At 45.0% G+C, this 16909-nt stretch overlaps 1 protein-coding gene across 1 annotated transcript in view; it reads right to left on the bottom strand.

Annotated features, from left to right (window-relative positions):
* Positions 1 to 16909, bottom strand: part of LOC115091938 — a 268754-nt gene that overhangs the window by 145345 nt on the left and 106500 nt on the right. The window contains exon 7 of the mRNA XM_029602302.1: positions 8083 to 8245. Within this exon, the coding sequence (XP_029458162.1) occupies positions 8083 to 8245 (163 nt within the window). The remainder of the gene's footprint in view (positions 1 to 8082; positions 8246 to 16909) is intronic.

The raw sequence follows: 16909 nt of genomic DNA, 5'->3' as shown, positions 1-16909 counted from the left end.
TGCAATGGTTACTGTTTGATATTGAAATAACGATTCATAAGTTTCCAATCAGGACTGCAGTAAGCAGATGCTATTTGTGTTAGGAAACCATGTAAATTACAGCCCAATACAAATTTTCAGAAAGGAAATGCTGGAACTGTTTGAGTCACGCAGCACTTTAAATAGACCAAGAAAATTGTGTGTGTTGTTTATAAGAACATAAGAAAATGCCATACTGGGTCAGACTAAGGGTCCATCAAGCCCAGCATCCTGTTTCCAACAGTGGCCAATCAAGGCCATAAGAACCTGGCAAGTACCCAAAAACTAAGTCTATCCCATGCTACTGTTGCTAATAATAGCAGTGGCTATTCTCTAAGTCAACTTCTCGAGCCAGTTTTACATTGTGTCATAAACAATGAAAGAAAATTAAAGTAGGCATCTACTGTACTGATTAATACAAATTGTGATATTAATGACTAGCCATTGAGAATAGAACTAAGTTCACCAAATTATTTGACAAAAATACAGACCACTAAAAATGACTCCATAGCACTATCCACATATAATCAGTACCCCTGGTTTCCTGTGGGAAATGTTTCAAGATTCTGCAGCATGGTAGCAAATTCTGCGACAATTATGTGGTAAATTTGCATAATTTCACTTATACCCTTCCTCTCAATACTGACCCTTCTTTCACACCCCTCTGATCCCCTCATTCATAGCTTCTATGATTACCTCATTCCCTCACCATGCCCTCTCTTCCAGTCTCCTCAATCACTCTTGCCCCCTCCCTTCATTCACTCTCCATCCATCCCCACTCTCATACCCTCTCTTGCCCCATCCCTTCACTCTACCTTCCCCCATGCTCTTTTTTATTCCCTTTTCCATACTTGCCCATCCCTTCATTTTTACCCCATCTCCTTATTCACTGTCTACTCTCCTCATTTACTCTTGCCCCCACCACCCCAATCCCTCATGCTTATCAACCTATTCTTGCCCCCACCCCATCCCTTAACTTATCTCTAGTCAACACCCTCCCCCCAATCCTCTTTCTAAGTAATCAAACTTCCCCCTCCACTCCCAGTCCCGGAGGAGAGCAGCAACAGCACTAGGGCTGCTTCCTCCTCTTCTCCCATGGGCTCTTGCCAAGTACTCAACTCCTCACTGATTGGTGGCAGGAAGAGGAGAACAGTGGCAGCACTCAGACTGCTTCGTCTGCTGCTGCCAGGGCTGACCACAGCTTTCAGTCACATAAGTTCTGCTCGTGACTCCTCTCTCTTCCATCTCCCTCCCCCCCCCCCCCCACACACACATCTGCCTTCTGCTTCCAACTCCTCCCCCTTCTACTGATTGGGCAGAAGAAGAAGAGGGCATAGCCCAATGTGCTGATGCTCCTCTCCTGCCCAATCAGCAGGGAAGACAGGAATCAAAAGAAGGAGAATCAGCCTCAGCACAGAGCAGCCTCAACCTCTCTACAACCAACTTCCCCAGTCTTCTGCAGCAATTCTGCAGGCACTGACAAATTATGGATTTTGAGGTGTTTCCTACGGCCACAAAATTTTAGGAGACCGGGGGCCCTGGCCATAACTTGAAGTGAACAACAAGTTACATTAAGCATTTTGCTACCAAGTAAAAAACAAACAGACCTTCAGATAAAAATCTTAACATACTTTTTCTGTATTATCTATTCTACATCATAAAAATTAGTGTTGCCATTCCTAGGTACACAAATTGACATTGCATTTGTTCAGTGTAGCTCAATAAATACACAGGTGCAGTTAAAAAAAAAACCAGAAAGTAAGTGCCTGATAATGAAATGCATGTATTCTGGCACCTTTTAGGGCTCATTATCTTCTAATTAAATGTTATGATGCAACAGAAGTAGTGAGTAACATGAATTATGTACACTCTTGTCTCACACCAAATGACAAGAGACTTCACAAAAAAAGGTATAAATAATGTAGTTAACTGCACACCTTGAAGTGCCATCAAGCAATTGTCAAATAGTGTAAAGGGGTATGGCAAAGGATTTAAATCAGTCACTCAATGAATAGTAAACTTTTCTTAGTTCATCAGAAGCTTTGATTCCAGGGTAGATTCTTTTTCAAGGAGTGGGAATGGGAAGGAGCAGAAAATGACAGGTAGCACTGGAAGCAGCAGAAAAAGTAGATGTTATCACAGCATGTGGAGTTTGACACTAACATTTGGGACACCATAAGTGCAACTACCAATGAGGGCCTTGCTAATGTCTGCACAATATTATAGGGGTGTGCATCCGTTTTCCACGTATTTGTAATCCGCAACTTATTTTTTGCAATCTGAAAAATAGGTGGGGAGGCGAAACGCATCGCGACTCCCCACGTATTCAACAGATATCCATTGTATTCGGCCTCCTAAATAAACATTTAAACCCCCCCACCCTCATGACCCCACCAAGACTTACCAAAACTCCCCGGTGGTCCAGCGGTTTCCTCATGGCGCCGATAGCCTGTGTCACAGGGGCTGCCGGTGCCATTGGTCAGCCCTTGTCACATGGTCACCGGCGCCATCTTGTGCTCCTACCACGTGACAGGTAGGTCATGTGGCAGGTGGTCGCTCCGGGACCCTCGTTGGACCCAACCGGAACTTTTGGCCAGCTTGGGGGGGCCTCCTGACCCCCACAAGACTTGCCAAAAGTCCAGCGGGGGTCCGGGAGCAACCTCCTTTCACGCCGTCCGTCCGATCCCAATACTCATTTTGAGTATTGGCGGGACGGCGATTTAGAGTCTCAAAATGGCGGCGATCGGCGCCATTTTGAGTATTGGGATCGGACGGACGGCGTGAAAGGAGGTCGCTCCCGGACCCCCGCTGGACTTTTGGCAAGTCTTGTGGGGGTCAGGAGGCCCCCCCAAGCTGGCCAAAAGTTCCGGTTGGGTCCAACGAGGGTCCCGGAGCGACCTCCTGCCACATGACCTGTCACGTAGTAGGAGCACAAGATGGCGCCGGTGACCATGTGACAGGGGCTGACCAATGGCACCGGCAGCCCCTGTGACACAGGCTATCGGCGCTGTGAGGAAACCACAAACGAGTGCAGGGATGGCTTCCTGACTCCCCGCTGGACCACCAGGGAGTTTTGGTAAGTCTTGGGGGGGGGGGGTCAGGAGGGTGGGGGGTTGTAGTTAATTTAGTAGTAACGTATTTACAGATCGACAACTTATTGAATTCGCCATACGTTCGCATTGAACGGAATTGACCCCCCACAAATACGTATCGCGTACGCAACGAAAACTTTTTGCCTGCACATCTCTACAATATTATAATTAAGGTCAGGGCATTCATTGGCATTCAGTGTCTTGTGTGAACGAGATAAGACACTGCATCCAGATAGACAGCTCAGTGTTTCCCAACCAACTGGTGTGCCTTCAGACCTGATCGGGTGTGCCATGGAAAAGTCACCACTGCCTGGTAGTGATGTGAATCATTTTTTGACGATTTAAAAAAATCATCAGATATTTTTTAAATCGTCAAAAATCGTTAGAGTCGTGATACAATAGAAATTCCCCCGATTTATCGTGAAAAATCGTAAATCGGGGGAGGAGGGAGGGCAGGAAAACCGGCACACCAAAACAACCCCTAAACCCACCCCGACCCTTTAAAACATATCCCCCACCCTCCTGAACCCTCCCCCCAAATGTTTTAAATTACCTGGTGGTCCAGTGGGGGGGTCCCGGCGCGATCTCCCGCTCTCGGGCCATCGGCGCCATTTTGGCTGCCACTAATATAAATGGCGCCGATGGCCTGATAAAAAAAAAACCCACCCGACCCTTTAAAATGACCCCCTTGACCCCCCCCCAAAAAAAAAGTTTAAAATTACCTGGTGGTCCAGCGGGGGCATGATCTCCCGCTCTCGGGCCATCGGCTGCGTTAATAAAAATGGCGCCGATGCCCTTTGCCCTTACCCTGTGACAGGGCAAAGGTAGCGCCATTTTGAATATTGGCAATACGGCCTGAGTGCAGGAGGTTGCTCCCGGACCCCGCTGGACTTTTGGCAAGTCTTGTGGGGGTCAGGAGGCCCCCCCCAAGCTGGCCAAAAGTCCCTGGGGGTCCAGGGGGGTCCGGGAGCGATCTCCTGCACTCAGGCCATATTGCCAATATTCAAAATGGTGCCGGCGCTACCTTTGCCCTGTTATTAACGCAGCCGATGGCCTAAGAGCGGGAGATCGCTCCCCGCAGTCCAGCTGGACCACCAGGTAATTTTAAAACTTTTTTGGGGGGTTCAGGAGGGTGTTTTGATTATCGGATCGGGCGCAGCCGATAATCAGAACTCAAATCGGGCTGGGCGATAAAAATTTTAAGATTTGAATCGGAACCGGAACCGATCAGATTCCGGTTCCGATTCACATCTCTACTGCCTGGTGCTCAGATCCAAACTAACACCTGAGCTCTCTTCTCAGCACCTCACAGCGACAAGAGGACACCAGTATAACTTTTAAACATGTTGGGGCTCCTTTCTGAGAACATGTGTAATCATGCATGCCTCCTCTTCTTTGCTATAGCATGAGCCCTGGAGTGTGGTAATTAATGGGCAGCATGCAGGGCATGGATAGCTGGGTCCCACTTTGTTTGGTGCACAGTGTATGCAGCACCTTTTCCCCTCCTGAACCTCATCGTTCTTTGTGTCTTATCCCCAGGCTCAGCAAGAGAGATGCAGTGAACACTGGATGTGACTCACTGCGTACTGGGAGCAGCAGCAGTGAAGGAGCTCTGGAGGACACATGCGGCTGCCAAACTAACTGAGCCAGCTGCGTAAATTACACTGACCTCTCCTGCACTTATAGAGGAAGCTGGTCCATTGTGGTAGGTTCATTTGTATCTCTCTGCCCCCTCTATCCTTTTGTTTTCAAATTTGGAAAGGAGACCTGTGGAGCTTTTGGTGCTTCTCCAGCTTTTCTTTTGGCCATATGAGTTCTCTCCATGTTCGCACTGCCTGCTCATGGAGGTTGGTATGCCGCATAACTTTTTTGTTAGTGTAGACCTGCCTTGAGCTTTGAAAGGTTGTGAAATGTGTGACAGGGTATATACCCAGGGACCATGAAAACCTTAAGAAAATATAAGGACTAGGGGGCACTCCATGAAATTAACAAATAGAATATTTAAAACAAATCGGAGAAAATTCTTTTTCACTCTGCACAATTAAGCTCTGGAATTTGTTGCCAGAAGATGTGGTTAGGGCAGTTAGTGTACTCGGGTTTATAAAAGGTTTGGATAGGTTCTTAGAGGAGAAGTCCATTAACTGCTATTAATCAGGTTGGCTTTAGTAGAATGGGATCTTCTTAATGTTTGAGTACTTGCCAGGTACTTGTAACCTGGATTAGCCATTGTTGGATACAGGATGCTGGGCTTGATGTACCCTTGGTCTGACCCAGTATGGAAACTTTTAATGTTCTTAACAGGGCTTAGCTATCTGGCCCTAGCACTCTACAAGAACCCTTGACCACCATGCAGGAAGGTGCAGCCAAGCAACATAAATCACTTGCAGAAAGTTTTAAAGCTGTTGCTGAATAACATACCACAACAGCTCCCATAATACCAAAGTTAGGAACGGGAGAAGATCCAGAAGCTTTTTTAGTGAATTTTGAGCAGACCACTCAATTTGCCCGGTAGCCAGAGGCTGACTGGACCATATATCTGGGAAAACTTGACCGGCCCCAGCCAAGTGATGTATCAGTCTGGGCAGGCATCTATACTCAAAAGGGCTGACTGTACCTCGGAGATATATCAACTATGGTTCCAGAAAGGGACTCTGGAGAAAGCTCCAGGAATCATTCTCTACAAATAATATGTTTTATAAACTGTTGCTCTCGGGGGTGGACCCTTGTCCTGGAGCCATGGAGAACGGCTCTCTGTTAGGGACCAGGAAGCACCTGCCCCCAGGGGGTGGAGCACTAGAGGAGACAGAGGCTAGCATGAGCTTCACCACTGGAAGCCTGTGGTCCCCCCAGGTGGAGCCCATAGGGACCCGTGCTGCTTGGACTTAAGTGGGCCTCACAGGGTCTCCTGGGGAGATGGTAGACAGGCGTGCCTACAGACTGGAGAAGAGCGCATTCGGGTTCGAGGCTGGAGGTCAGATGGAGCAAGGAAGATCAGAACAGCGTAGGTGATGACAAGGCAAGGGACAGAGCCAGAATCAGGAGACATGGTCAAACAGGCTGAGGTCAAAATCCAAGGGTCACTCTGAGGAGTTGTCAACAATACAGAGGTCAGGTTCTGGAGGTCAGACGAGGTCACAGGCAGGCCAAGGTCACAGGCAGGCAGCAGGCAGAGTAGTCAATGAACAAGCCAAGGTCAGAAGGCAGGCAGCATGCAGAGATGTCGAGGAACAGGCTGAGGTCAGTACCAGAGAGACAGTCTGAAGGTACTACCTGGGAAGACGACAGAGGAACAGAGGGACTCTGGAGCAGTAGGAAGCAGGAACAAGGCTGGAACAGAAGGATCCTAGAACAAGGCTGGAATGAGACTGGAACAAGCTTAGCACACAATGACAATCTAGCAAGTAAGCCGACCCGGTTGCCAAGGCAAGTGCAGGCAGGCACTTCCTTAAATAGTTCCTTCAATCAGGAAGCGCCGCGGAGCTAGGACCCGCCCCGGCCCTACAAGAGGCCGGGCAATCCACGTGCATGCGCGTAGAGGCATGGCCAACGCCACGGAAGGCGCTGAATTCCGGCGTGAGGCCTGGTGTGCAGTGGAAGGCCCAGCGACTGCCACCGCAGGATGCTGAGAGCTGCCACCAGGGAGGCCAACCCGGGACCTGCAGAGGAGCCAGAGAAGTGAGCAGGCCCATGCGTGGGCCGGACATGAATGGGGCGTGCAACATAAATCTGTTTTGAAAGATTGTACCTTTTACATTTTTATATTAATATGAACTTCCCCTTTAAATGTGGGGTTCAGTTAAATTTAAGTTAAAAATGTTGAAAAATTCCAGCTATCTGAATTTGGAAATATTTTCATCTGTACTAAACACAAAATAATATGATTCTAAATATTTTTTGGTAGTCAAATATTTTCTCAATGAAAGTCAACTCAAGTTCTGTTTTAAACATGTTTTTTTAGCTTATAATAGCAATAATTCCCTCTGGACATGAAGTTTATTATCAGCTATATAAAATGATCACCTTATATTAGGGCCAATACTTTAAAACACTTTAATTTAATGGCAGTCTTTCAGTGTATATGTTTTTGGTCACACATTTGTTCCTTGGATAATCACAATCAGTAACTGCTTGCTGTGGACCTGCAGAGCCTCGTGTTTGACAAGACCAAAACGGTATCCAGGCTGCATCAGCTGGAGGAAGACCCCTTCAGTGCAACTTGGAGAAGGGTTTAGAACAGCATGAGATGAGACTGGACTGAAAGTGATGCAGCCCCTTGACCTGCTAGATCCCACTGTCTGTGGGCAGTGAGCGCTCTATCTGGCACTTGTATAGTTTCTGTGCCCTCACCACTGGTTTTCCAGCTACCCAAGAAGCAGCTCTCAGTGCTGCTCTTTGATGCTGAGTTCAGCGTGACGGCTGGCCTTTGCCTGGTACTCTGCCTGTCCCCTCTGTCTGGGAAGGGGTCCACAGGCTATAAGTGGCATTCTTCAACCTGGCAGGATGGTCTTCACCAGCAGAAGTCTTCAGCCCAGCAGGACAGGCTCCACCAGGACCCTGCAGTGGAAGTCTTTGATTTGGTTATGTTTAGAAGATGAAATAGGGTTTTTCGACATGCAAGTTTTCAATAAAAGCTCATCTTATAATCAGGCCAAAGGTTCTGTCTATTGCAATTACAGTACAAATATACTGAATCTGGAATTAGGATACTTGCTTTCAGTAAAACTCTCAGCGGGGTAGCCCATTTACAGCTGCAATAACTGTTATCCTGAAATGCTTATGCCTCAATAAATCTGTTAGACTTTGTGTCATTTCTGCTTTGAGTAATCATTTGTTATCCAGTATAACATTTCAAAGAAAATTGATTGCACTGAATGTTCAGTTTCTTCATTTGACAAATAGAACATAAAATAAAATATTGGTTATCCAGGATTTTTAAATATTTGAATAAAAAAAAGTTAACCAAATACAATACCCCGAAATATTTTCCTTTCCTCAGGATGGCTACGGTCTTTGAGTACAGCTCTCCTGTTTTCTTGTTGACAGATACTCTGGTGACCACAGCAGTACCCGACAAAATCAAGAAGAAATTCTGAGGAACATGACCTTGTCTGATAATAACTCTTCCAGGCCCAAAACTGTAAAAGGAAATGGAAAAAACAAAACATATGTGTGCACAGGAACTAGGGATAGCACCTTTTTTTTTCATTTTCTTAAAGTGGCAATACAGGGATGGTAGGGTTCTTCAAATTCAGTCACTTCCCACTTGAGCTTATGCGATGCTGGGACAAGAAATTGGGCATGTGATGGAGACTGAATTTACCTTGAGCAACAAACAATGCCGAAAGAACACTAAGGTGCCAAGAACTGCAAGCTGCCACTGATTCAGAGAAAGAGGTGCTACAGGAACTGTTTGGGGTAGATTTTAAATACTTGCGCGATCGCGTACTTTTGTTCACGTACCAGGCACGAACAAAAGTACGCTGGATTTTATAAGATACGCACGTAGCCGCACGTATCTTATAAAATCCGGGGTCGGCGCGCGCAAGGGGGTGCACATTTGTGCAACCTGCGCGTGCCGACCCCAGCGCGCGCTGCCTGTTCCCTCCGAGGCCGCTCCGATTTCGGAGCGGCCTCGGATGGAACTTTCCTTCGCCCTCCCCTCACCTTCCCCTCCCTAACCCACCCCACCCCCGGCCCTATCTAACCCCCCCCCTACCTTTGTTGGCAAAGTTACGCCTGCTTTCAGCAGGCGTAACTTTGCGCGCGTTGGCTGGCAGCCCCGCTCCGTCCTCCGGTACCGGGGGCTGGTCCGGAGGCCTCGACCTTGCCCCCGGGCCGGCACCACACCCCCGGGCCCGCCCCCGAAATGCCGCGGCACGCCCCCGAAACGCCACGTCGTTTCAGGAACGCCCCCAGACACGCCCCCTGCCCCTTTTCGAAAGCCCCGGGACTTACCCGCATCCCGGGGCTTTACTCGCGCCCGCGGCCTATGCAAAATAGGCACGACGACGCGTGCGGGCCTTTTAAAATCCACCCCTTTGTGTTTTAAAATATTCAATTCCTGCAGTGCAAGGAGTGCTCTGCTTTTGCAGATCCAGCAACTTCAGGGTTAACTAGCCTGAAGAATAGTGATATACACAGACTAGACTAGAGTCATCTGAGTTTTGGAGCCAATGGAAACTGGAGAGAGACCAGGAAGTAGCTAGAGGCACTGCTCAACCAATCCAGAGGGAGGAAAAGAAAAGTGTGCCTTTCACCCTGTTTGAATTAGCTCTTGTTTAGAGAGAGAGAGAAAGAATCAGCATAGCAGTAGCAGTGCTGGAGGCAAGCACCAGGTTGTCCCAGAGAATGAATGCAGGAAAAATTGAACAGAAGATGTAAGTATTGCAGTTGGGAGCCCAGAAGGAGAGACAGACAGGACTGGATAGATGAATTTCTGTTTGAGGAATTTCACTGACACTGGTGTCAGAGAGTATCTAATTACGTTGAGGAGGGTGCCATAAAAGAAGAGGTTCTTCTCTCTCATCATTTGTAGGGAAGACAGAGCTGTGGAAAATAAATATCTGCACGCATAAAGACTGCTAAGATTGTTAACTTCCCTCAGCTGCTACAGCTAGAGTCAAGCTGCAAGCTATAGCACAAATTGTGAGGACCTTTTCAATATACAGATTGATACAATACTTTTCACTAAAAATCCACAGTATTTACCTAGTTTAATTTATCTGCCTATATCTACATTAAGAGGCCGAGAGACTGCAAGTTTTTTTTTTCTTGTGTTTCCAATTACTGAGCACACAAGAATATTACAGAGATTATAGCAAGTGTTTAAGAATTACAACTGCTGTATGGTATTAACATTGCATTTGGTTGTTACATTCCTTATGCAAAATCTTTAAGTACTATTTCATTCTGTGCATTCATCTTCTCCCCTCCCCTCCCCCAGCCCAACCTTTTTTTTTTTGTTTCACTGCCTGGTTTCCTCTTGATTTTCTTAATCGTAAACTTTAAGAAGGTTGGCACTGTATGTGTACTCCTGCTGCTGCGGGGTGATTTGGTAAAAAGTGTCTATAGGGCGCTGTGGGGCTGGAAAGGGTGTACGTAGGATTCATCTATCCTTGGTTCTCTCTAGTAACCTGTGTTATTCCCAGCTAGTCCCCCTGTCCCCATGACTGGGACGGGTAGGATTTTCCTCTGTTAAACTGCCACCAAGGGAGGTGGAAGCTGTATCTGTTTTACCTTGAACGGGCGGTAGGGGGCACTGTACAGGGATGCAATGAATGATGTAACACAGGTCCAACAGGTAATGGACGTAAGTTCCTTGTCCTATAGGGTTTACATTATAAGTCAGATTCTCACTGTTACTGTAATATTTTCAACTAATACCTTTAACTAAGACACTTGGCATTGAGCAATGCTTAAGTAGAAAAACAGTAGAGATGAGATCAGAACAGTAACAATGGAATGGTTTTGATTTAAAAAGAAATGCAAATGAGGAGCTGAGGAAGAAGAGAGAGAAATGGAAAGTCTTGAGCTGGGAGCAAAAGGTCTGTAGTGTTGGAGTAGGGTTGGGTATTGTTCTGAGGGAAATAGCGTGTCTGTGAGGGAATGGTGCCTCACTGTACAGCACAGAGTGCAGGCGAATGGAGAAAATGTGAGGAGCAGAATGGACAATTAGCAACATAACGGCAGGAAAAGACTGTATGGCCCATGCAGCCTGCCCACAGGAGAAAGTGTAGAGAAGCTGAAATTTGAAAACATGTGAATACAACTTAGCAGAGCTGTCAGTATGAAAACTAATTCTGAAAGGGAAAAAGAACCAGTGTGAAAAGGACATGGTAGGGGTAAAGAGATGGAGATTAGGTGACTACATGAATTTTGAAGCAGTTTGAAATGTAAGGAAGAGAAGGACAGAGAGCATTGAATTTGCCTAGTTTAATGGATAAAAGAACCATTATATGGATGAACTGGAAACTGAGTAGCTACAATAGGAAAGGTACAATGAGATCTGCCTACAATGAGATTTAAACAGTGAATTTTTTGAGATAGACACAATGAAAGAGAAAATTCAAAAGTTATACCTAAATTGCATGGGTGTAGGAGGAAGGAACACAATTAAACAGTGCATATACATTAAAGGACCTCAGAATTAAATTATTAGCCGTCACCCCCCAAAAAACTTAACAGAATAAGAGGACAGTCGTTGAGATTAGAGAGAGGTTTCATCTATAGAGGAAGCAGTCCTACACAGAGTGGTAAAGCTATGGTGTGTGCCTTCCGAAGACTTTCTCCTGATTATCTCAGAGCATGTCTAAATGGAGGTGACACAAACTCCTAGAGCAGGGTTGTCCAACTCCAGGCTTTAAGGGCTGCAAACTGATCTGGTTTTCAGGATATCCCTAGTGATAGATTTGCAAACAATTGAAGCAGTATTCATTCAAATTTACGTAGCGGGGATTAGAACCCAGACAAATATTTTTCCCAGGGTTCATCTTGGGATTTTTGATGTGGGCTTTATGCAAATTCTGCACCCTCCCCAGTTTTTGGGCCATCCTCTATCATAGGCCCACAGCTAAGGAATACACTGCCATGTTATTTGAGATTAATACCAGATATGCACTTTGAGAGAAAAAAACAGAAAAAAATAGTAAAAACTGAAGCGAAATGTGAGAAAGGGAAAACTAGCGATGTGAAGACCCGCCCCCCCCCCCCCCCCAACGTTACGATGACCAGCCAGCGGCGACCCGATTAACGGCGCTATTACACCAGGCGTCGCAGGCCGGGCGTCGCACGACGAAGGGGCGCAACAAAGGGGTTTTCCCCTTTGTGCTCCCCTTCGTGCTAACCTTTGTGCTCCTTATATCATAACTGTATGTATATGTTTTTGTTAACAATTTAACCATTATTAATGTTGTTTATCTTTTTGCACTGTTGAAAAAAATTGTTTCGTTTCAGATGTTTAAATGTGTTAGACTAAGGAATTTTATTTCCTGCTTATTCAGTTTCATTGTAAACCGGTTTGATATGCATTTTATGCAGGAAAATCGGTATAGAAAAACTAAAAATAAATAAATAAATAAATATGAACATTTTTTGTAAACAATTGAAAGCATACCTGTTCATCAAAGTATTCTCTACTAACTAAAGCAGTTTATTTGCTGAAATGTTATGAATCTAAAATAAGTATGCTTTGACGTTTTGTATTTTATGTTAAATTTTACTGTTTGATAGGGATGTGCAGACAAAAAGTTTATGTTCATAAGTCCATAAGTCGAAAGGGGGGGGGGGGTCAATTTCGGTCAATATGGACATATGTAGAATTCTATAAGTTGAGTCTATGTCCATACGTGCACCGATTCCCTAAATAAAAATTTAAACCCCTCACCCTCCTTAACCCCCCCCCCCCAAGACTTACCAAAACTCCCTGGTGGTCGAGCGGGGAGTCAGGACGCCATTCCTGTATTCCTTTGCGAGGAGCATGTGACGTCGGCGTCACGTCGGAGTGACGCGGACGTCACGTGATTCCCCGCGCGTTCGCTCCGGGACCCTATTTGGACACAACCGGAACTTTTGGCCAGCTTGGGGGGGGTCAGGAGGCCCCCCCCAAGCTGGCCAAAAGTTCCGGTTGTGTCCAACGAGGGTCCCGGAGCGAACGCGTGGCGAATCACGTGACGTCCGCGTCACTCCGACGTGACGCCGACTTATTCAACATAGCTATGTTGAATAAGTTGGTAATCCGATCGTTTTCGCCTCATCACTTTTTTAAGTTAAAAATAAAAATTACGTTGCGTTTTACATATGCGTTCAAAACGAATGCACACCCCTACTGTTTGATTGTACAGCGCTTAGTTCAATTTATGTGATTAGTGATTTATATGTTTTATAATAGATAAATGAAATAAATTGAAGTAAATCTTTTTATGATTTGAACACCATTTTTGAACTGAGTCTTCATTCAAGTGAACTCTTTTAGATCGATTGACACCCCTCACCCCCATACACACTTTGGGTATTGAGCCAAGAGTGAGAGTGACTGTGCAGCCTGGTTACCCCACCACAGCACCTAGGACCCCAGAAGCTCAGGCCTCCTCCCCACCAGAAAACACCAGCCTCCAGGGCTGAAGTTTGGTGCTCACGTGTGTTAGAGATACGGGAGAGTAAAGACAGCCCTGGGACTTTGTTGTAGCCCCTGCATTAGGGACCCTCCACCAGAGAGTGGGTCACATTTATATCATGCATATTCATTATGGCTATCCTGAAATCCACACTGGTTTTCAGTCCTTGAGGACCAGAGTTGGACATTCCTGTCCTAGAAGATGACAGAATCAACTGCTATGCTAGAATGCTACAGTTTGTGACATTTTTGCATTCATGAAGGAAGTGGGATACATTTAGCTTTCTCCTGAATCACCACTCAGGAGCTGCAAAAGAGATTGATAAAATAGATTTAAAACAATTAACTTTTGGTCTGACTTCCTCCTAACTTTTCTGGGTTTTTCTTTTTTTGAAAAAGGGGCCACTGTGTACAATTCTGGTCGCCGCATCTCAAAAAAGATATAATTGCGATGGAGAAGGTACAGAGAAGGGCTACCAAAATGATAAGGGGAATGGAACAACTCCCCTATGAGGAAAGACTAAAGAGGTTAGGGCTGTTCAGCTTGGAGAAGAGACGACTGTTTAAAGTCATGAGAGGTCTAGAACGGGTAGATGTGAATCGGTTATTTACTCTTTCGGATAGTAGAAAGACTAGGGGGCACTCCATGAAGTTAGCATGGGGCACATTTAAAACTAATCGGAGAAAGTTCTTTTTTACTCAACGCACAAATAAACTCTGGAATTTGTTGCCAGAGGATGTGGTTAGTGCAGTTAGTATAGCTGTGTTTAAAAAAGGATTGGCTAAGTTCTTGGATGAGAAGTCCATTACCTGCTATTAAGTTCACTTAGAGAATAGCCACTGCCATTAGCAATGGTAACATGGAATAGACTTAGTTTTTGGGTACTTCCCAGGTTCTTATGGCCTGGATTGGCCACTGTTGGAAACAGGATGCTGGGCTTGATGGACCCTTGGTCTGACCCAGTATGGCATTTTCTTATGTTCTTATGTTTTTAAGGCAATGAGTCCTTGAAAACTTGCTGTAGTCCTGAGAATTCCTCCAGATGGAGGTGAGTAGCTTCCTTCTACACTCAAAGGGATCTACAGCACAGTCAATTAAAATAAAATAGTCCTCATATGAAAAGTTTTGCTCCAATAAGAATAAAAGTTTACCTTGGCAATATGGTAATAGGTAACAAAGCAGGTCCATATTCAGCCTTTGTGCAGCTTGGCTAGTTACACAAATAAAATTATCTGGCTAATTTAGCCCATCTATGCAGCGGCATAGCTGCACCACTGAATAGATCTGGCTATCTTAAAGTTAGCTGGATAAGTTTATCCTATTAACTTTAGGGCAGCACTACGGGCCAACCAGAGTTAGCCAGATAAGTTTTTCAGCTAACTCCTTCCAGTTACGTCCCTGGAATGCCCTAACTAATCCAGCTAAATCTAGCCAGATAAGTGGCTAAGTATGCCAACATTTTCCATTTAGACTCATAACTTTTGACTTATCCATCGAAATGGCTTTTGAATATGGACCTCAAAAATTCCACTTCTAGAAAACAATACAAAAATCAGAGTAGGACTTACCTAGCTAAGTGGTGGCCACAGAATATCTGGCTATATTCAGTGGCCACCACTTAGCTGGATAAATATCACTTATCCAGGGAATGAGCAGATTGGGATGGCACTACTTATCTGATTAATTTAACTGGATAAGAGCTGATATATTCAGATTAATCTGGTTAAGTTATTTGGATAAATTAGACCTGCTATAGAGCAGGTCTTACCTAGCCAAATATAACTTAATCTGGGTAAGTAGAATATCCCACTTAAGTTAACTAGATAAGTCCTAACCAGTTATCTTAAACGTTTAATTTTGAATATTGGGCCCACAGTATGTAAATAATTAACCAAACAAGTTATTAAGGGGACAGACACTCACTTTTTCTCTGGCGAAAGTAGGCTCAAAATAAGGAATCACACTTCAGAATTGCCAGATTTCATTCTGTCCAGAATTTGGAAGCTATGTGAGATCAATATGGTTTAAGAAGCAGTAAAACCCTTTTGCTTTATAGACCTGCTTGAAATACAAATACAGCTATTGCACTATTTATCTAAAGTACCAATAAAATACCATAAAAGCTTTTCAGAAGCCACAGATATTCTTCACTGAAACCTGTGATATACAGGCTTAAGTACAATCCTTTATTATTTGTTTCTAATATGCGTTTGTTTAGTATATTTCATATGGGGTGTTGATTTTCCAGCTCCAAAACTTACCAACATTATTGTTCCAAATATTTGGCACTAGCATGTCAAGAAAATCAATTTCCTTTCCTTCCTTCTAGACCAGTCTTTATGTCTTGCATTTCCCGTACCACAGTCGGCAGAGACAGAAGACCTCACTCTTTCTTATATGGGAGATGTAGTCTCTGTCTCTGGCAACTGTGGACATGTGAGCATTGGTGGCGAACTCCTAGAGCCTAGGTTTAGCCCATCCTGGTTGTGCTTTTGCTGCTCCTAGAACAACAGCCCTTAGGGACTGATAAGAACATAAGAAATTGCCATGCTGGGTCAGATCAAGGATCCACCAAGCCCCGTATCCTGTTTCCATCAGAGGCCAAACCAGGCCAGAAGAACCTGGCAATTACCCAAACACTAAGAAGAATTAATAGCAGTGGCAATTCCCCAAGTAAACTTGATTAATAGCAGTTAATGGACTTCTCCTCCAAGAACTTATCCAAACCTTTTTTGAACCAAGCTATGCTAACTACACTAACCACATCCTCTGGCAACAAATTCCAGAGCTTTATTGTGCATTGAATAAAAAAGAATTTTCTCTGATTAGTCTTAAATGTGCTACTTGCTAACTTCATGGAATGCCCCCTAGTCCTTCTATTATTCGAAAATGTAAATAACCGATTCACATCTACTCATTCATAAGAACATAAGAACATGCCATACTGGGTCAGACCAAGGGTCCATCAAGCCCAGCATCCTGTTTCCAACAGTGGCCAATCCAGGCCATAAGAACCTGGCAAGTACCCAAAAACTAAGTCTATTCCATGTTACCATTGCTAATGGCAGTGGCTATTCTCTAAGTGAACTTAATAGCAGGTAATGGACTTCTCTTCCAAGAACTTATCCAATCCTTTTTTAAACAAAGCTATAGTAACTGCAATAACCACATCCTGTAGCAACAAATTCCAGAGTTTAATTGTGCGTTGAGTAAAATAGAACTTTCTCCGATTAGTTTTAAATGTGCCACATGCTAACTTCATGGAGTGCCCCCTAGTCTTTCTATTTTCCGAAAGAGTAAATAACTGATTCACATCTACCCGTTCTAGACCTCTCATGATTTTAAACATCTCTATCATATCCCCCCTCAGCCATCTCTTCTCCAAGCTGAAAAGTCCTAACCTCTTTAGTCTTTCATCATAGGGGAGCTGTTCCATTCCCCTTATCATTTTGGTAGCCCTTCTCTGTACCTTCTGTTATGGAGTCTCAGTTTAGTGGACCCTTGGGCCGACCTGCGGGAGACTGTGATCGGTGTTCAATGTCTCTAGTATATGGCAGGGTGGGAGGCAGATGTTCAGGCATGACGTAGAGGTGCTCTTCACCCTGGAAGCTGGTGCTCCCCCGGGAGGAGCCCGTAGGAGCCCAGCCACTGGGACTTAGGCAGCTTCACCCTTGGAAGCCGAAGCCC

Source organism: Rhinatrema bivittatum, chromosome 5 (genome assembly GCF_901001135.1).
Source record: "Rhinatrema bivittatum chromosome 5, aRhiBiv1.1, whole genome shotgun sequence".
NCBI classification, from domain to species: Eukaryota; Metazoa; Chordata; class Amphibia; order Gymnophiona; family Rhinatrematidae; genus Rhinatrema; species Rhinatrema bivittatum.
This window is presented reverse-complemented; position numbering and strand designations above follow the sequence as displayed.